Source organism: Labrus bergylta, chromosome 16, assembly GCF_963930695.1.
Source record: "Labrus bergylta chromosome 16, fLabBer1.1, whole genome shotgun sequence".
In the NCBI taxonomy this organism is placed as follows: domain Eukaryota; kingdom Metazoa; phylum Chordata; class Actinopteri; order Labriformes; family Labridae; genus Labrus; species Labrus bergylta.
In genome coordinates this window covers 1991371-2012340 of record NC_089210.1, presented here as the reverse complement: position 1 = coordinate 2012340, position 20970 = coordinate 1991371, and the positions used below count along the sequence as shown (strand labels likewise).

The window sequence follows — 20970 nt, the reverse complement described above, 5'->3', positions numbered from 1 at the left end:
TTCTGCCTGCTCCACTTTTCAGAAAAAATGTGCTCAAACAGGCCGTTTGGAGATTTTCCCTTCATGACATCACAAAGGGCAGTAGCCCCTCCCCCAGTTGGGTGACACTCCCACAGCTAGGTGTTTGTTCTGCCCTCTGAGTCTGCCTTCTCACCGTAAACAATAGGACATGGAGCGAGAAAGACAGAGTACACCCAAGTCCGTCCAGAGAGGGGGCGTGGTCAGACACAGCTCATTTACATATTTAAAGGTACAGACACAGAAACAGCCTGTTCTGAGCAGGGCTGAAATAGAGGGGTTTAGCATTAGTGAAGGTAAGCCAATGTGAGAACACAGCAGGTACAAACAAGACTCTCCAGAGATCCAAATGATTGTATACACATCTGTGAACACAAAACAAAACAAAAATTCATTTGAATGCTTGATAGGGTTTGACTAACTTTTGGAGGTAGGTGGCCACTTGAGGTATTGCAGTTCCAGCAGAAAAGAAACACGTTCACTGCATGAATTCATTTTTACAACAGGTTAAATTAACCATTTTGAAAAGCTTAGGTGTTTATTTTGACTTTTAAAATGTCTTTATATAAATCAGAATAGTTTCTCTTAAAGTGAAGTTCTTCATGTGCACACAATTATACTTTCATAAAACATTTGAATCTCTTTTGTCCAACTCTTTTTCTCTGGACAAAATTCAACATTAATGTTTGAATTAAATAATGTGAGTTTCAATCTCTGTGTTTGATCTGCTTAATATTTTAGGGAACTTTATTTATTTAAAATTTAAATATTTGTACGGCTGTTGGCAGAGTTTACACGAGCAGGAGAGAGAATATGAGATGAATATGCTGTTGATGTGTGACTTTTATTTTGAAATATGAGTTTATATTGATATATTTTTCATGCATGTTCCTATGCAAAGTTTTTTTTTTTTTTATCTCCCTGCAGGTTTTTTTTTTTCATTTAATGTGTAACGAGGCCCTCTGCTGGTGACTGGAGGTATTGCTCTCTGCAGTCCCATCAATGACTAAATAAAACAACAATTTCAAGATGTCTGAGTCTCTACTTCTTGTTCTTATTTTTCTGAACAAACATTTATGTGATCATTTACTTTTTTCCAAGGTTTATTTTTGGGTAGAATCAGAAATCAGAGCGAGAGAGAGAGAAATAACGAGGGAATGGTGCAACTAAAACCCCGGGCGCCCTCTTGGAGGACTCCAGACTTTACATGGGGCGCCCTCTAACCACAAGGATTCTGGCGCCCCATCATTTACTTTCTAAGGGTCAGTTATGAGCCATCATAAGAATGAGATGTGGTTGCCAGGTTGTGAGAAATCTGTAGCTAGTAATATTTATTGTCCTGATAGTAGAATCGTTTAACATGCAAGACAAATCTGTAAAGAAGAGCTGTAGTAAAATAAAAATCATTTATTAACACAAACAGTTTGTAAGACATAAACAGGAAGTGTCCCGCCCAATCACTGAGCAGGGAGGCGGAGTAAAACATCACAGCGTGTTTTTCCAGTAATCTCAAAAACCATTTATTAAAATAACTATAACACTGTTACAAAAGAAGCCAAAAATTACAGGCAGAGCGGGAAAAGAACCAGCTAGTCATAGTCTAGAGAATCCATACAAAAAATACAACAACCTCGGTAGTTCAAAACTACAAGATTTGACTGATTTCACGGAAGAAATAAAATCCGTCACCACACGACTCTTTAAGAAAAACCAAACAAAGTCGGAGCGATGCGCCGCCCTCAGCGCTCGTATTCAGTGACCAGGACGCCGACAGGAAGCAGAAGTTAAAAACAAAAATATGATTGAACCTAAAAACACCGAGACGACGCACCGACACAGACGACTAAGACTCGGCTCTGACGCTCACGAAGTCCACACAAAGTCTCCCCTTTGTGCCCGCGGGGTTAAAACTCGAGGATCACGTCAGAAGCAAACATGGAGAAGGCAGAGAGCGCGGTCGGGGGGGCGTCCAGCACGCTCTTTGGAGACACTAACGGCAGGGTGCGTGTCGCTCAGTCTACCTGTACTGGTAGTTCATGTTTCCGTCCCCTCGGCCGTAGCTCGACTGGTTGTGGTACTGAGAGTGGTTGTTTCCAAAGCCCTGGTTAGCTCCGCCTCCGGCTTGTGGGCTGTAACTCGTCTGGCTGTTGAAACCTGCGACATCAAATGTGCAAAAAAATATAATGAGAAATTAAAACAATTTTCTTCTCATGAAACTTTCCCCATAAAATCACAGACAGGTATTTTGTTCATTCAGAAAAACAAGTGATGCAGTGTGTTTCTGTGAGCTTTGGGGTCATCATGGCAACAAAATATAGAAGCCCTAGGCTGCATCCAAAGCCACGTACTGCATACTCATAATACATGTACTGCATACTCATAATACATGTACTGCATGCTAGCCTCGCTGTCAGCAACGTACTAAATACGAAACAAGGGATTTCCAGTCAGAGCTCCGTTTCATGAGCTAGCATCGAGCTAGCATCGAGCTAGCGTGATCTTCAGTCCATAAAAATAATTCAACAACATGCAGCTACGTAGTCATTTTAATATTATTTGGAAATATTTTTATTTTTAAGATGCTAGTTGGCGAGCTCTGCTATTGGACAGTCTGAGTTGTGCAGTGCATTGTGGGCCGGTTTAGTTTGACCAGTGTGTTTGTATACTATGATTTCGGATCGTACTGCACGCTCAATGTGACGTCGTCTTGAGTATGAATTCAATCGTGGTTAAGCACCGTACGGAACAACTTTGATGGTGTTTGTGCGCCATGAATCTTAAGGCCGGGATGTTCCTGCAACACTGGGAAAAATGGATTGCGTCTGCAGCAGCCTCACCTTCATAGCTGTAGTCTCCCGTGCCCCCCGTCACCTGACTCGGGTAGGCCGTGCTGTACGTGTACCCCCCCGTCCCCGCCTGGTTCTGGTTGAAACTCTTCTTCCCCTGCCCGTAACCCTGGCCGTACTGGTTATAAGCGCCCTGGCCCTGTGGACTGCTGGACTGGTACGCCCCTGCAGGTCCAGCATTCCCCCCCGGGGGTCCAGGAAATGGCGCCTTCCCTCCCTTGTGCATTGGGGGTTTCTTTTTGGCGGTTTTGGCGGCAGGCGTGGCAGTGTAGGCGCCGTCGTTCTGGTAGAAGGAGCCAAATGAGCCCTGAGCTGATCCTGGAGCTGTGCTGGCTGGAGGGCCGCCGCCTGAGGGGCTGCTCGACGCCCCCGCTCCTCCGTTTGTGCCGCCGTTGTTGTAGTAATCTGAGAAATAACAGCACGTCACATTCTTTAATATATTCATAATCTACTACACAGAGGCTTCTTACCCTCAGCCCCGTTTTCACTCAGCCCTGTGTTCCCTTCACCCTGTGCTGCCTCAGCCCTGTGTTCCCTTCACCCTGTGCTGCCTCAGCCCTATGGTCCCTCAGCCCCGTTTTCAGTCACCCCTATGTTGCCTTCACCATGTGTTCCCTCCATCCTGTGTTCCCTCCATCCTGTGCTACCTCCATCCTGTGCTACCTCCATCCTATGTTCCCTTCACCCTGTTTTCCCTCCATCCTATGTTCCCTTGGCCCTGTGTTCCCTTCACCCTATGTTCCCTCAGCCCTGTGTAAATGAAGACCTTCAGCTGTTTTACAGTGAAGCATTTAGTGTCTGTATCAGAGCAGCGATCAGGGAGGAAGAAAATCTTCAGTTCATAGAAATTAACTGAGACCCTGGAAGAACACACTTATGAATGGTGATGTCACATTTATTTAAAAAAAACAAAGACAATAAAAAAAACAGCTATAGCAAGAATTCTAAAAGTCTAAAACACACATCCCAGTTTCACTTTCAGCCAGCCGACAGCGTCTGATAATCATCCCCTCGTGTTGTCACCGACATGATACCGTAACAAACTCCGATCATCGTTTTATTCAGTCGAGACATGATTCAACGCGTTGCTGTCGACACTCAAACATCAGATTCAACGATTGAAACAAAGCGACCACTCGTAAAAAGCAAAGTAAACAGCTGCTTGTGATAAAAAAGGCATAAAAAAAAAAAAAAGAGAAAAGAAATAGAAACACTTCCCAGTAAAACGGTAAAGAGACAAGATGAGGTGTTGGTTATAATCCCAAAGGCAGTGTGTTGTGTTGTCCGACTCCTGCAGGTTAATGATCCGAGTAAACTCAAACGAAGCCCCGCTGCTCCGATCCACACTTCTAAAAAAGAGTCAGCTCTGCAGTTTGGGGGGAGGTCCGGTGGTGTTCAGGGTTCATCCAACAGGAGGTGATTTACAGCTACATGCATGCAGAGGCAGATCGTCTCCAGGACAGGAGGGGGGGTGGGGGGGTGGGGGGGGGTTGTCTTTTTGGATGCAGACTCGGTGTTGAAGGGAGATCACGATGCTGCTGGATCACTACTACTTGAGTTTATTTATTTTTTTAAATCCTCTCTACACACGACTGTTTATGATTTTGACAGAGGGGAGGGGAGATTTATGTCGCAAACTCGTTGTAGCCATAGCAGTCTGAGACAAAGTCACCTAAAGAGTGAGACAGGGGCAGAGAAAGAAAAAAAAATCAAAATTAGATGTTTATTTAGATTTTTTTTTTCCTGCCACAAATGAGGCAGTAAAAAAACTCAAATTGCTTTTTTTAAAAAAAGGTGTTTTTTTAGATTTCTCTGCTCCTGTCACACTCAGGTGGGTCAGTCTGCCAGAGGGAAGAGAACTGGTTCTCATAAGAGAGAGAGGGGGAAAGGGGACTTGTCAAAAAAGGGGATTCAATCCTGTGGCTTAAAGCAGAGAAATGTAAAATCATTGAACTGGGAGCATCCCAACATGCAGGCTACCATCCTGAATCTGCAGCGTCCTGACACAGGACACAACAAACCGTCCGCTGCTGACAGACCGGACTTCTCACATGCTAACTTAAGTCTACCTGCAGCCCAGAGAAAAAAGCAAAACCCTCCCGTACAACAGGATCATAAAGAAGAATCATGAAATTCAAACTCACTGTATCCGGAGTTCTGACTGTTCCCGTATCCGTACGTTCCGAATCCACCTGAGAGGAGAACGAAGGGTTAATTTCTCCATTCATCAACACAGAGAGAGAGAGCGCCACAGCTGCAGCAAAGGTACGTTTTTTTTGGTTTGTTTTTTACCTCCTTGGCCGTATCCTCCTCCGTTATTGAAGCCCCTCCCCCTTCCTCGACCTCCTCGTCCTCCTCTCCCTCGACCCCGCGGGGGAGCTGCGTCTCCGGCTCCGGGCGCTCCCATCGTGCCGAATCCCGGAGCGTGCTGAAAGAGGGGGGGGGGGAATATTCAAATCAGCTGCAGAGCTAAACCGCCTCACGGGAGCGTTTTCACTTCAGATGTTTTTCCCGTTCTTACCATCGGCGGTCCCTTCTTCTTTTTAGCCGCCTCGGCGACGGCGCCTTCTGGAAACAGTCGCTCCAGAGCAGCCAGCGCCGCGTACGCCTTGGCCACCTTCTTGTTGGAACCCGTCCCCTGAAACTTCTGACCGTCGATCTCCACCTCCATGACGAAGCGCTTGTCGTGGCTGCCGCCCGTCTCTGAGATGAGCTCGTACTTCAGGCCGCGGCGCTTCTCGTTCAGTTCCATCACCGGGTTCTTGCCGTGCTTGGTGAGGATCGGTCCCTGTTGGCGGGCGGACTGCGAGGAAAAGAACATCCAGGTCAGTGAAGTGAGAAGAAAACAAAGACTTTGTGCAGACGGCGAGCTGCTCTGTACCTCTGCAGCGTCAGCGCTCTCTGTGTTTGCTGCTCCTGTGGCGGCGGTGGCGGCGGCGGCGGCGGCAGTGGTTGTTTCAACGGGCGTTACAAGCGGCATCATTTCCTCCACTTTGATAGCTACGACCGTCTCCTCCGATTTCACGACCGTCTCAGCGGTCTTCAGCTCGACTCCTGTTGGCAGACCCATGTCCTGCAGGACCTGAAACCCCCCCACACACATTCATCAAAAACAACCGAAAAAAAAAAAAAAACACCAAAAGAAAAGTTTGCCATAAAAATAAGTTAAAAAAGGATTTGAGTTTAAACTCAAAACCGTCCCTGTGGCGGCAGAGCTCACCTTGACAGCTACGTGCAGCTTGGCGGTGCGTTTTGACGGACCGGAGGCGTAAAAAGCCTTCCCGTCTACTTCTACAGACATGGTGAAGACCGGAACGTGAACTGGGCCGGTCTGAGAAACCAGCTTGTACTGGAGACCGGGCTTCAGCTGATTGAGCCTCATCAGAGCGTTCATCGCCTGCGGAGGTTCGGCCTTCTCCTCTGGAGCTGCAGGGACGATATTAAAGGAGTAGTATGTAACTATGACTCCTAGTGGTTAAAATGGGTACTGCAGTCTAAATTCTAAACATTGTAGAGAGCTAAATCTTGCAATCCTTAACTTCACATTTCTGCTGAGCTCCGAGTCTCAAACAGACTCATGAGTCAAAAAGACAGCTTACATTTTTTCTGCAGCTTTTTCTTCTTCTTGTTTGGACTCTTGTCGTCGGTCCCCTCCTCTTCCTCGATGGGCCTCTTCATCGGTGGAGCGTAAGCCGTACTTGGTGGGATTTGAACTGCAGCACAGAAACAAAGCAATTGAGCATTTTAAAAAAAAGAAAAAAAAAAGTCTCTACTGTGGTTCCCTCGAGTCTGGAAGGTGAGTGGGGCCTTGTTTACCTGTGTAGTCGATGGGAGTCTCACTGCGGGGTTTCTTGGGCATCTTTGAGGGGAGGGGGTCCATCCCCAGCACTTTATGAAGCTGTCCAAAAGCCGACAGCCTTAAGGCATGCTGAAGACACAACACACACACATAATGTGAATCAGACATCTTTACTTTAAATCTCTACATGCACACGTTCCCCCTGCGCTCACCTGTGCGCTCTCTGTGATGTCTTCTCTTTGCTGTTGGTCCAAGTGGCCGATGGCGTCCGTTGGCTCCTTCTCACACGGATCAGAGACTCCAGCACCTTCTGCAACACAAGCAGCACATTTAGACCATCTTTGAAACGCAGCACAGGCCGAATGCTGTAAAGTAAAACACCTCTGGAAAGAGTTTAAGAGAGACCCTGCAGACTCACCTGCCATGAGGATTCCTGAAGCCAGACACTCGAGGACTCTCCGCAGAGCTTCTCCTGCCCCCATTGGCCGGTTCCCCGTGCCGATGGCTTTCTCACAGATCAGCTCCAGTGGCTGCAGAGCCGAGAGGGAGGGAGACTTGTTTTCAGGACGCTATTTTTAATCTCAGTCAGCACTACACAGAGATTTTAGGTCACTGCATTAGATAGAATTAAGAGCTACACAAAGAATTGGTCGAGCGCTGCTATCGCTGTGTGCAACAGTCATATCACAGGATGTGTCATAGGAGGGCGAATTTACTGATCGACTTTTTTTTTGCTGCCTGCTTAAAAAATAAACCTCTACAGGTGAACGCTTCCATGACTAAGACGCAAGAAAAGGAAGTCTCATGTAAAAGCAGGAGCACTTCTTCAGAGCACAGAGTGAAACGACCCGCTGTGAACTCAAGCACTCGTTGTTGAGGTTATTATTGGGGTAACATTTGAGGACCTGCACAAACACACACGCACACTCTTATCGGCTACAAACAACTGAGCGTCACATGGGTAACCGAGCATCCTGAGTTTATCTAACTGAAAATGATCATTTCAAGAAACTTGACAAAACACATTTTTTACCAGTTACAAATAATTCAGGCAATATTTTTGGCTTCGTAAAATCTGTAAATAGGATGTTTTTTGGACTTTGTCAAGTGATTATGTAATTGTAAAATTCTTAATATAAGACGCAGTCAGTTCTTCAGATTTTAAACTGTTTCCACTGCACTCAGAAAAACTCACCATGGTGCAGTTTCTGTGCAGCTGTGTCGCTCTTTTAGAACGGTCTGTTTCCACCATGCTGGGATTAAACTTCTTCTAGTTAAACTCTCAGCTGAAGTACCGACAGCCTGCGAGCGAGTGGCGCTGACCACCTCCTCTGGTCACTCGTTGAATTTAATCGAGGAGTCTTTTAAATCAAACCAGCACTCCACAAGTTTTCCTTACTGAACAATATTTCACCGTTTTCTTTAAATTCAGGATTTTAAGCTCTTAACGGAGACGTGCACGCTTCATGGAGGCTGTAGTTTTCCCCCCGGGGCGACAAGCTTTTCTAACATTTGAGGTGGCGTGCAGTGAATGATGGTGTTTGTCAGCATTTTATCCGTTTTATATGCCGCAACCGTGTACAGGAAGCAGCCGACATTCTTATATTAGATTAAAAAACAGGTATGAAAAGTGCGTCTTATACTCCAGATTTTACGCTAAGTGTGAGGAGGATTTTTCACACGGGATTATGTGAAGGTAGAGTCGTGCGTTTTTGGATTAAGGGAGACCAAAGCTCAGTCAAAGAGATTCCCTGAGCTGAGGTCTTAAAGGAGTCAGTCACTCACCCAGCCACGAAGCGGGGCCCATGTGGGGACCCGGGCGCACAGGTCCCTCAGGATCCGGATGACGATGACGCAGGAGCGCAGTCCGTTAGCTCGGGCCTGTGAACACAAGCAGGGAGGGGGGGGGCGGGGAGGGAGGGGGAGGGGGGGGTGGCATGAGGAGGAGGAGGAGTAGAGCAGCCTTAAGTCAAAGAGGACGAGCGCGTGAAGAACACAGCTACATCAACATCCAAAATACACGACAGGAAATAAAAAAATGAAGCCACACAGACTATCACAGCTTATAGAAATCTTCAATGAAGGAATAAAAACACTTTGTTAGGTCGTCCTACTTTCACACTCAATGCTGTGAATCGAAAAGCCGACAGGACTGAGATCAAATTTAGTCTCGTGTGACAAAGCCACCTCTTAACTGAACGCCAGCTTTAGTGTGAGAGCTACTTTTTTTTAAAAAGGTGTGCATTTATCTCTAAATCAGTGACAGCCAAAATGAAAAACTACTCGAGGTGCAATATTCCCCGTTGATTTCGAGGCACACAGAGGAACACAAGCAGCCGGGGGAGCGGCAGAAGTCGAGGCGACAAACTGTATGCTACAAGAAGCTGCAGAGATGGAGCGATGAGAAGGCAGGAAAGCCGAGGATGACACAACGCTTTGATGACGACTTTATATCAACATGGAAAAAACGACAGCTCGACTGATAAATCGGCCGATCGGCTAATTTTATCTCCGATGTGTGCAGATATAAGCAGCTTTATTCCATTTATTTCTATTATTTATTTGTATAATTGTTTCAAAGTAATGTTGTAGTTCTCAAATCAATCTTGGTCTCCAGACCACTTTTTGAAGGTCTCTTTCTTGTCTCGGTCTCAGGCTGGGCGGACTCCAGCTTTTAAATCAAGACCGGTCTAGTTCACAACTGAGAGCCTATTTTTTCCAAGTCATTACTGTGACTAGAAGGAAAACACCTCTTTCTACAAGAAGGCATAACTTCAATTCATTCATAATTTGATTTTTTTCCCCGTTGTTACGGTCTAAGTGAGTGACACGCCCCCTAAACACAAGATGATGATTTTTCAGTGATATTTATGGTCTCTGTCTCAATCCCTAAATGTCTTGGTCTTGACTCGGTCTTGGAGCACTCTGGTCTCGTTTAGTGTAGTCTTGACTACAACACGAGTAAAAGTAAAAATGTGTGTTTCAGTGCAGGTGTTGTTGTTCTGCCTGAAAAAGACTTTTGTTCAACTGTAAACTAAATCTTTTTCACAAGTGTTTGATGACTGCGTTGGACGGACCCATCTCTAAAGCTTGAAGATCTAAGAAAGATATCGGCATCAGATTTTATTCTCTTCCTAATATCTGTAATCATATCTGCCCTAAAATTCTCACATCGGTCGGGCCCTAGAGAAAAACATGTCCTGTTTAAATCTACAGAATCAGGCTGAGCTTTAAAAACATCCTGATGGGATAAAATCTAATTTAAGTTGGTAAAGTTACACTCGATATGAGACGATCAAACAGCTGATCTCACAACAAAACTAACAACTGTTTTTCTTTTCTTCTACGTTAGTGGAGAAGGAGAAAACTTAATAAGAGCTTGTTTAAGGATTTAAACTGCAGCGCCTTCACGGGACGTCAGGGTTTTTCTGTTTGGTGTTTTTAGTGAACTGTGTTTGTGACACACGAGGAGATTTCTGCAGAGAATTCACCTCAAGGTTTAAACTTTGGATCGATAAACACTGAAGGGAAAGCGGATGTAAACAAGCTGAGATTACACAAAAAAAGGAAAGGTAATGTTAGCGGGAGCTCAGCTCGCAGCCCGCCCATCTGTCTGCAGAAGAGCTTCTAATAGACTCATGAAATGTTTTATTCTGTTTTGTAACCACTTTAATTTTCTTTACGTCAAACTCCTGTGACGAGGAAATGTGGACATGTCAAACACTGCTGTTTTGGCAGTGTGCTGCTGATCGCACACCTTCAAGAGGACATATTATCCCCCTTTTCCACCTTTTCAAACAGTCCCCCTGTGGTCTAAATGAAACATCTGTGTTGTGCTTTGGTCAAAATATAACATGAATCAAGCACCAGAGGAGGTTTGTGACCCTGTAGAAACCAGCTCTCTCAGAACGCTCCGTTTTGGTGTGTGTGTCTCTTTAAATGCTCCTCCCTGTCTCCCTGCATGCGCCCACACTCATGCGATTAGCTGAGGTCCGCTTCTGGAGCAATGCTGCTCGTGCATGTAAGTGAGGGGGCGTGGCTTTAGAGGGAGCACAGAGGGGAGGGGGTGCAGACGGAGCACTGAGGGAATGCTACTTCAAAATCATACTAGTTTTTCGAAAATCACCAACCCTGCCTTTAAAGAAAACCAATATGGCAGAAAATATAGCGACCATATTTTCAGCCATATTGCTCAGCTGTGCAGCAGAACATGTCGGCTCTGTAAGCAGCTTGCACGTACATTAAGAACAGCAGCAGCAACTCAGGCACACCAACACTGGAGAAATATTGCACCTGTTTGCACGGAGCATGAATAAGAGATTTGTTTGCTGTGAGGGGAGACTAACGGAGTCCAATAAAAGCAGCAGGGAACTTATTTTAAAGAAGGCACAGAGCAGAACAACGTGTTAAAAGTGAGCAAAGCAACTCTACGACAAAGTAATGACAAAAAGGTCTCCTAAGAAAAAACAAACATGGAGATCATCAAGAATCACTACAGGAAGTACACCTCCAAGAGTAAATGAAGAAAATAAAAAACACACACTTAACGTCCAAAAGAAAAAGACATAAAGAACAAACAGCATCAAAAAAAAAAACAACAACAACAACTCAAGACTACTTCTGTTTTTTTTTTTAGAGACAAATAAAGACAAGATCCAAACCTGGAACCACTTAGCGTGGCGGAGAGACGCCAAGGCAGTTAGGCATTTCTGCCTGTCCAGAGCATCCGGGGGATCGTTGACTGAAAGCGATTCTATTGGCAGGTGGAATAAGAAGACAAGGTACAGTTTGACCAAGGGGAGTTCTGTCAGCCGGCCAGGGGGAACAACGGCAGCCTTCCCAAAACCACAGGCAGGAGGGGGAAGGGGAGGGGGGCCCCTCCACTGAAGAACCACCAAACGCTCTCAACCTCCTGCTTTTTAGACGGGTTTGTATCATCCAGCATTTAATCATGAGACTTAAGAATAGGGCTGCACGATGCGTCGCCTAAGAGTGAGAGTCTCGTCCCAGGACGAGCGATGACGGTCACTTCTTTAGTTTGATTTACTTCTAAAAATACGACCTGAAAAATCTTAAAATCTTAAAACTACCCAGTCGTCATTTTTTTCAGTGACTACTCTGAACGCCTATCGGTGCTGACGACCCGCCGCGAACTGACCGCTGTGCGTGCAGAGTCGAGGCGAGCTCACTGCTGCAGCCACAGATCTCCAGCATGAAGCACCGTCGGTCGCTCAGTGGATTGTAAGCGAGTTGATTCTTTTTATCACCTGTTGCTCTGCATGAATGATGACTCATGTGCAGCACGTGACGGCGTTCCCCTCCAGGAGCAAGCGATGCACATCAAAAGGTCAATGCAGAAATACATGACGACCCACAGTCCCGTATAAAAGTCAAAAGGCCATTTTGTCGTTTTAGTCGCTTCATTGTGATCTGTGTATTTACACCAATCGACGATCCACAGCGTTCTGCTTGTGCAGCGACATCATGGAGGAGATTCAGGGTAAGACGATGTCATTATATCAATAGTTTTTAAGTCGCTCTTCACCCTGAAACTGATTTTATCTGGCATATGTTGACGGTTATCTTCTCATCACAGGAAGAAAAGGGATCACATGATCTTGTTTCCCAACATCGTGCAGCCCTACTTTAAACCCAGCAGGAGGTCAGAAGGTAAAGAAAGAGATTTCAGAATTTAGCATTTAAGGGATAAATTGGTTCTATCAGATTTGGAGGTTGTCTTAACTATGGATGCTTCAGTGTTTTTCTTTTTCTGACGTTAACAGGAGGTAGAGCCCCTCCCCTTTGCCCCTATTTCTGGGTACACTGCACTTTGCCCCTTCCGAGACAGAGAGCGGCCAGTTGGTCAAAGGTCCAGCGTCCCTAAAAATTGACAAACTAGAAGGCTTGACAGAGACAATCAGAATTGGAACCACAGGCAGAAATTATCAGATGCACAAAGAGTGGGTATCAAAACAGGTCCACACTGCAGCAAAACTGATGGCTTACAAAAATATATAAAAAACCCAAAACCAGGCGTCACCGGGCGCTCGGGGCGACAGATAAGGTCAACACCTGCTGAAGCTGTCGCCTCTTTGACATGTTCTTAAAAACATGTGGAGTACCGCAGGTCTCTCTGTGTGTCATTAAGCTTAAGAGAAGATACACATATTTCAGGATGAATAGTGTATCAGCAGCTGGATTTTAGAATTTTTTTTGGACATTCATGCAGAATCTGCGTGTTCGTCGTTGTCTTTATCTGTGACCCCGAGCGACCCCTGCACAGGAACATCAGAAGCCCCACTCTGTTGGGTCGAACAACCGAGGACATTTTCACCGCAGCTTTTTTGCTTCTCATTTTTGCTGCAATGCAAACCGTTCATCATCAATGATAAAACACATGCAAACAAAGTGGTCTCTCGTTTTTTTTTTTTTAGTTTAAATGTTTTGTTAAATTCTCAGTAAGCCTTCATTTCGTTGGTGTCCAAGAGAAAGCCATGTCTTCTGCAGTCAGTGAACTACCCTGCCCTATACTGTATATTGGGCCATCAAAAATGTACGATTACATCACATGGAACTACGAGAGAGACTATAGAGCTATAAGCATAGCACAGTTTCATTAAGTGACAGTACATTCTTGTCCCCTAGCTCCATTGAAGGCCCAATAAACAATATCTGTCTGACCTGGTGTCCTCCCTGCTGGAGGAAAGGGGGGGGGGAGACACTGAAGACACTGAGGCCCAGGTGTGGCAGCTTACCTCCAGTTGAAGCTCTCTCGACCTCCTCTCGAACCAGAGGGGACGTCAGGTGGATGGTGAGGCTGAGCGGGGGCTCCTTTGTGTTTTTTATGACGATGCTGGCCTCGCGGATGTGCTGAGTCACCACGTACTTTTCTTCTGTCGCCTGAAAGAGAGCAAAGTGTTGAAGACACGCTGCTGGATATTTCAACAATGCTGCTGGGGAAGATCTGTAAAAGTCTGTGTGCAATAATGCAGTGATGATGTGAACATTCAAGGTGGAGTCTGGAGCATTTTCCTTTGCAGTTTGTAAACACAACATTCAGACCGGCTCCCTCCTCCTCCTGGGCTCATGCCCTCACTGCAGGACGTAGTGTGTACATTTACTGCTTGGGTTTTTCTGAGCTTCACTATCAGATCTGCCCTATGGGCTTCTTGTAGCATTTTAATCACCGATATTCATCTGGTAAAACAAGAGCGAGGAAGGACTTGTGTTTCTTTTTTTGGGACAAACTGACAATTCTGTATCACAAAAATGTACATTAGAGCTGCATGATTAATTGTAAAAAAAAAAAATAATAATAATAAAATAAAAAATCAGGTTCTCAATTCATGCATACATGTGATCTCATATCAGTGTAGCTACACCGCAAGCTACTTAGTGGTGGACGATATAACGATTTTAGATCGTGAAGGATTTTAACGTGCTGACGATCTGCCAAAGCAGGGAGATCGTAGAACCGGGCTAATGTGTTTTTTCTATCATGCTGTAGTTTATGCTCTTACACAGACGCGTCGCCCCCTCCCCATCTTTTGCTCTGCAGCCGTGAAAACGAAAACTAAACTTAAAAGTAAAGTCCACAAAAACAACTCCATCTCGGTTATATGCAAATGTTCTGATATTTTTCCAAACCGACACACTGTGAGCAACAGTTAACTTATCTGCATAGTGTGCACAGTTAAGTTTACATCTCAGATAGCGACACAAGAAACTGTTTAAGGAGCCGGAGAGACGTTAACAGTCTGCAGAGAGTCAGACAGAGAGGAGCTCAGACAGACAGTGAGGGGAGATATAACCCCGGTGTTTCAAATGTTGCTGTCGGTGTTTTCTGCTCTCTCTCAGTTTTTAAAAGTTACTTATCAAGCTTCTCCACCTGAAGCTCACCTGTTGTGATAACTGAACCTATAGGGATTACACTAAACGACGTTACAAAGCAGCAGGCAATGAGAGTGAGTAACCATGGTGACTGTGTGTCTGTCAATCTACAATGTCCCGCCCCCTCTATGAATTAAACTCTTCTGTCAGTAAAACTTACTCTGATCATGTGTCACAGAATGAACACATTCTGTATTATGTTTGATTATATATAAACTAAACTAAAGTTAGTCCAATGATGTCATAAAAAACAACAAAGTCTGCAGAGCCTGTATGAAGCTCCAGCTGGAGGAACTCTGCAGGGCTAAAATAGAACAGAAACACAAGAACTCGAAGTCTACATGTTTATAAACGAATGCATCACTGCATGAAAATGTTCCTGATGAACATAAAAAGAGGACACATAACTAAATCATCATTTCAAAGTGGTGAGGAAAACCTTCAAATTGTGCATAAATATTGATTGAATTGAGGGAAAGACATTTCTGTTGCTAAAGATGTTCTGGGTGAGAGACCTCCAGACCTCCTACAAAGATGATTTTCAAATAGATTAAACTTGTCAGCACAGTTTTTGTGCATTTAAAAACATTATACAGGTAAATAAGTTTGGTTGAACTGGTCAGTAACTTACAGTACTGACCACTTACTTGAAGATGAGTATGAAAAAAATCATGATAAAATCATGATCGTGATTTTGCCAAAAACAAATTGTGATACGATATTCTTCCCATATCGCCCACCTCTAAAGCTACTACATGCTAGCACAAGCTAACTGTCTGTGTTTGGCACCTGCCAGTCCAACAGGAAGCAGCTAAACCGAAGTCCACCCTCGTTTTGGAACAAGCTTTATCCGCTTGGTGTTTCACCTCACTGTGATTATTTATTCTCTTTTTTGCCGCTACATCCACATCTATCATATCCCTGAATTGTTTCCACTCCAACTCACCTGTGCTGTCCTGTCCTGTCATTGGAGGGAAACACTCCCAAAATAGAACGTCCCGGTGAAACCAAAACAAACCAGTAAACAGTAAAAATCCAGTCAGAGGACAGTCACCACCACACATTATCGTGTCCTCACCTTGAGCTGTGTAACCAGGTTTTCAGACACTTTCTTCAGTAGACCGATAGTTGGTTTGTCCTTACAGAGGAGCACCAGCTCCAGGTCCAGGTCCCCCTTCAGCAGCAGCCCTTTAGCCACCAGTCCCACCCTCATCACGCCCCGCAGAGAGCGCGTCGCCTGATCCTTGTGATCACTGTCCAGCAGGTACAGGATTAAAAAGTGAGCAACGTGAATATAACAAAATCTTTCTACATCCTGTACCCTCACGCCGACTCACCTCTCCTTATCGGTGTCGGCCCCGTCAGAGTCAGACTTGCTAGTTCCTCCTTTCTCCTGCTTATCCAGCCAATCAGAGACGGCTTTGAGCGCCCGCTCTGTGTGAGACACCATGTTCTGGACGCTCTCCAGCTCCTCCTGGGTCGGGTAAATGACGGAGTGTTTGGCCATGACATGCCGGTCATCGTTCATGAAGACACGCATGCTGCGGTGGCGCTGCGGGGGGAAAGACTAAGAAATATTAATGAAGAAGAAGAACTACCAAAGGGTTTTTTTTGATTGGACAAGAAGCTTTTCACACTAGGTGCACACGGGTCCGCTTGAAGAGGTGGTCTCGGGCACGATTCATGTGTACTCGAGATGAGAATGCAACCGTGCTCAAACAAGTCGGGGGCCACTATATGACGTAATTCTTAAAGGCTCCTGTCGCTTCAAAAATAATGGTACCCACACTGCACGGTAGATGTCTCAGAAATAACAAAAACATCTGCGAGTGGTTGCTTCTTCTTCTTTTTGCCAAATAATGATTGATTGTTTGAAAACGCCAGGCTGCCGATCAGTGCAGAGAGGAGGCTTTAAAGCGAACATTTAAATAAAAAAGACTCTAATTTAGAGGAGCACTACCTAAGCAACAGATTCCTGACTCACTGGATTACTGTGTTACCTGGACAAACTGACAGAATAAAACCGGAGCAGCTCTTTCCACTGGAGTCCGTGTTACAGATCACTTCATTAAGCACGCTTTTCCAGAGAGGCTCTTGCCAACCTGGGGGAAAGAAGTCCTACTTCATCTGACACGTGCTTGCCTTTGATTGATTTAAAAATTAAAAGAAGTAGGTCTTGTGTCCAGGCAAAGCTTCTAACACCAGTGATTACACAAGCAGCGAGCCCTCTCTCTCTCTCACTCACACACACACACACACACACACGCGCAGCCAAAGCTAATTTATTTAGAGGAGAGCATTGATGTGGAAGCTGCAGCATGTGCTTCCTAAAGCCCCGGGCCGACTGAAGCACCAAAACGCTGGCACCGGGCCTGTGACTTAAATTAGACGCGACACATTTATTTGTCCTGTTAACAGTGACGTTACACAAACAGACCGGTGCTCCCTGGGCTCTCATGTCTCTCGGCAGAAAATACAAAAACATGGCAGAGATGTGAAGCTTCAAAGGGAACGTGGAGGAGAAGATAATAAAGAGTCATTACCATTACCATTGTCGATCTAAAAACAACGGTCTCCTTTATCCAGTGATCGATGGCAACAGTCCTCTCTGCAGCCGGTGACAATGTTGCAGCTCGTCACTACAGCAACAAAAACAAAACAAGCAGATAAATTACCAAGCAAAGAAGAATTCAAATGGCAGTGTGCATACGAGTGCAGCAGGAATAGACGGAGAGCATGCATGCTTCAGTCAGAGGTCAGGTTGATGATATGAAAAGTTATGAGTTTTCCTAAAGCAAATCCCACTAAAGTGGGCTGGCAGCTGCTCAGCTTTGAGTGGAGTAAAAGGCGTCATCAGATGCTAAAGACGAGGATTTTTGGCAAAGAATGTCAACAACAGATTTTTACATTTCTATACCAGAGAGAGAAGCACCGTTTGAGAAAATCAGGGCCGATTGCAGATTCTGAAAATGCCAACAATTTTCTCTCGTGTTTGATAATGAAAACAAGTCAGACCTTGATCAACAGGTGACTTCAGAATCTCCAGAATGAGACCTCCTCCATGAATCTGTAGTTCCCTATCCCCCCTCCTGCATCTCATCCCATCTCCCCCTATCACATTTTCAAACCCGGCGCAGTTTCAGTAGACGGCTGTTTCATCATGAGCCTGGATTTGCCCAAGATTTCCACCTCTTAAAAGATTTTTTTTCTTGCCAATGTAACTTGTGCTGCTTTGCTAAAGCTCTCTCTCGCTCCTGGAAGCTTTTAGTTAAAAATCTGACTGAAGATATGCGTTTGAATGTTGACATCCTTCTTCTCGGCACAGCCACACATTTCCTCAGGTGCTAAACTCTACAGTGCTTTCTCAGGCAGATGTAGATAAATCTGACTCAGATCAAAATTGTTCTGTTCATGCCTGCAAAATATGTACATTTCTATTTCTAGAGGGTGAAAAAGCGCCCTGAAAAAATGTACTTTTCATTAACTCAGTGAACGGGAAAGTCAGAGCAGTGCAACAAGAAACGATTGATTTGAGAGTAGGGGTCGATGCACAGGCATGTGACTGACAGAGGACAGGAAACTATACAGAGCAGAGCGCTGATATCAAAACTGATACCTGCACAATCAATAACAGACTATTCACATTGAAGTGTAACTACACCTGCACCCTAATGTCGTCCATGACGTTCTCGTTTATTCTTGATTTAAGTGTGTGCACGCTGTTGTTGTTTTTATTGACGTAAAGCACTTTGTGACCTTTGTCTGTAAAAAGTGTGATATAAATATACTTTACTCTATCTGTGCATCGTGCAAACATCATATTCATTGTGCTGTTAAAGAAAACAACTGCAGCATTCATTTGCATGTTCCTTCAGGGAGTTTCTTTGTTGTGAGTCGCTCACATGATACTGTGTGTTCTGTGTACACAACAACAGGATTTAATCAGGGCAGGCAGGATGTTAGATATTCTTAATTTATATTTGTTTTCACAGATTTGAAACCAAAACTTTGCACATTGGATTCTTTAGCACACTGAATTTTAGTCAGCTGAGCATGAATGTTGTTGTATCCAGTGTTTTCTGCACAATAATAACTGTATCTACTCTGTCACTGCACTATATCTCTATATTTATATTTGTTTAATTAATCAGTCACTGCAAAAATAATAACTGTATATATTCTTTCAGTCACCACAACTGTCTATCTATTTATTATTGCTGTCATTCATTCACTGAACAGCAATTGCTCTGGCCACTTTTTGCATATTTCTCTCTCATATCACCACAAATATATTGTTGTTGTTGTTGTTGTTTTTGTAAACGCTGCTGTTTAAGATTGCTGCTAACGAAGTTTCATTGTGTCCTTGTATACAATGATAATAAAGATTCTCTCTCTCTTCTGTGGGGTCTTGATTGTGTCTGTAGCTGCTGTCACTGTCATTTCCTGCAGAGGATCAATTAAACATCAATCGATCTTAATTGATTTATTTTGGCACACTCACATGACTTTAACATCCAAATCCTAAGAGCTGATTCACAGAGTCACAAAGAGGATTTAAAGTGTAGGTAAGGATGATAAACAATGAGGCTGAAACAATGACTAGAACAATTTGTCTCAATCAAAAAGCCCCTGAAGGCATCACACAGATACAGGAGCCGCTGTGCTAACCAGGCTACTTACACACCTGTTAAACCCGCGGTGACACTGAACAGGTGCTTCAGCGGGAAGAGTTGAGTTATCAAAACAGCTTTTTGGACCCAGAACCAGCAGCTCCATCAGGGGAATTTAAAAACAGACGCCATTTTAATCCAGTCCAGAGTCAGACTGGCGACAACAGCTAGCTAACATCCCCCCAAAACACACACAATAAGAACCGCATCACCCACAGTTTAAACAACACAACACGCAAAATACATCACATATCTACAACGTTTATCAACACGTTTACACAAAGACAGTCCAATTAATAATGGAAACTATTGTTTAAATGCGGTTTGTTGCTTATCAGACACCAAAATGGTCGAGGAGACTGACCGAGACCCCATCGACTGCTCAGCCAGTTAGCATGTTAGCTTAGCCGAACAAAGCATCATCGATTTTTTTTTTTCTTTTAATAAACACTTTTAAATATAAATCTAGCCACTTGTGTTCGATCCATTGCTTTTTAACCGGTCATAAATATCAAACTGTGTTAATCTATAGGGATGCATTCATGTGTGTTCTTACTTACCGTGGTGTCGATGCTGCTTACGGACGACGCTGCACGCTAGCTCCCCGGTCCAGGCAGCAGGAGTGCTTTAAGGGAACGCCCACGACATGAGACAGAGACGGAGCTGATTGGTTGGAAGTTGCGTATGACGGAAGGTGTTGCCAATCGGAGGGAACGGGGCGTGATCATGGCGGGGGGCGTGGTTAGTTCTGGGAGCTTTGAAGAAGTCGATTGTCTGCCCTCAACAGCTGGCTGATTGGTGTAAAGCTCTTTTTTGAACTGATAGCAAGAAACCGTGAACGAATGCGTCCACGGTTGTCGTAGCAACAGCTCAAAAAAAGGTGACGGGAAAGAGGGTACCGTACATACGTAGCTGCTCGCTTTTAGTTTTTAATTCAATACATTATCTAACGGGTCTATTTTGACATTTTACCCGGTTGTAACTATGACAACCAATGACACACGGCCAAAAGTCACCAGTTAACAGGGTCGCTCTTTAAACCGTAACACCGGCTGCTGAATTAAAAAAAACAGTTAGTCGTGTAAATTGTGTTTTATGTTCAACATTTTCATCTTTATTAAAAATGTGTGTCACCAATCAACATTATTAATGAGCTCTAGAAGAAATCTTATCTGTTATTTTTTGTATAATCGCCTAAAAAGTTAAATCCTTAATGTATAAATCTCTTCTTGTTCTTGTTTTTTTATATTTTAAGTGCTTATTTGCTATGTATCTATTCTTATATTGTTTTATTTGCTCTGATAACCTGCTGCTGTAACAACACAATTTCCCAGTTTGGATCAATGAAGTAATTCTATTCTATTCTATTCTGTGACAGTGGTTACCAAAGTGGGGGTCGAGAGCCACCAAGAGGGGAGCACCATTAAAAAGAAACTAATAAAAATACAGATTTTACTCAGTTGAGTTCAGCTGTGCGTTTCACTTTTTATACAGATGATTGTCGGTCAGAAACACAAAGTCAGTACTCTCTAAAGTATTCTGATGATACGGCTCTGATTTCTGAATCCCAGATCAAGGCAAGTTTAAGGCCTCTGAATGTTTATTTGGAGTTTGAATGTTGTGTCAAATGTTTGTGTCTTTGTATCTTGACTTTAATTTTTATGTTTGCAAATGGAGCCGCTGCGATGCACCACAACTTTAAAACAGATTTTAAAACATCACAGTATTGTCTTATAAAGCCTCAAAG

General features: G+C 44.2%; 1 protein-coding gene across 9 annotated transcripts; it reads right to left on the bottom strand.

The window, feature by feature from the left end:
- Nucleotides 1-1410: 1410 nt before the first annotated feature.
- Nucleotides 1411-19874, bottom strand: ilf3b (interleukin enhancer binding factor 3b). Of its 9 annotated transcripts, none has more exons than XM_020658348.3 (18): nucleotides 19784-19874; nucleotides 17097-17192; nucleotides 15891-16120; nucleotides 15632-15806; nucleotides 13419-13563; nucleotides 11325-11416; nucleotides 8449-8544; nucleotides 7082-7193; nucleotides 6876-6973; nucleotides 6681-6792; nucleotides 6464-6577; nucleotides 6085-6290; nucleotides 5746-5946; nucleotides 5386-5667; nucleotides 5157-5292; nucleotides 5009-5056; nucleotides 2856-3269; nucleotides 1411-2172 (listed from the first exon to the last, which is right to left on the bottom strand). In XM_020658348.3, the coding sequence occupies exons 2-18, from the start codon at nucleotides 17103-17105 to the stop codon at nucleotides 2036-2038; spliced, it is 2607 nt and encodes an 868-aa protein (XP_020514004.2). In that variant the 5' UTR covers nucleotides 17106-17192; nucleotides 19784-19874; the 3' UTR covers nucleotides 1411-2035. The 9 variants fall into 9 exon arrangements, with proteins under 9 accessions (XP_020514004.2, XP_020514005.2, XP_020514007.2 ...); XM_020658349.3 differs by having other exon boundaries at nucleotides 6876-6970; XM_020658351.3 differs by having other exon boundaries at nucleotides 15891-16105.
- Nucleotides 19875-20970: the final 1096 nt, after the last annotated feature.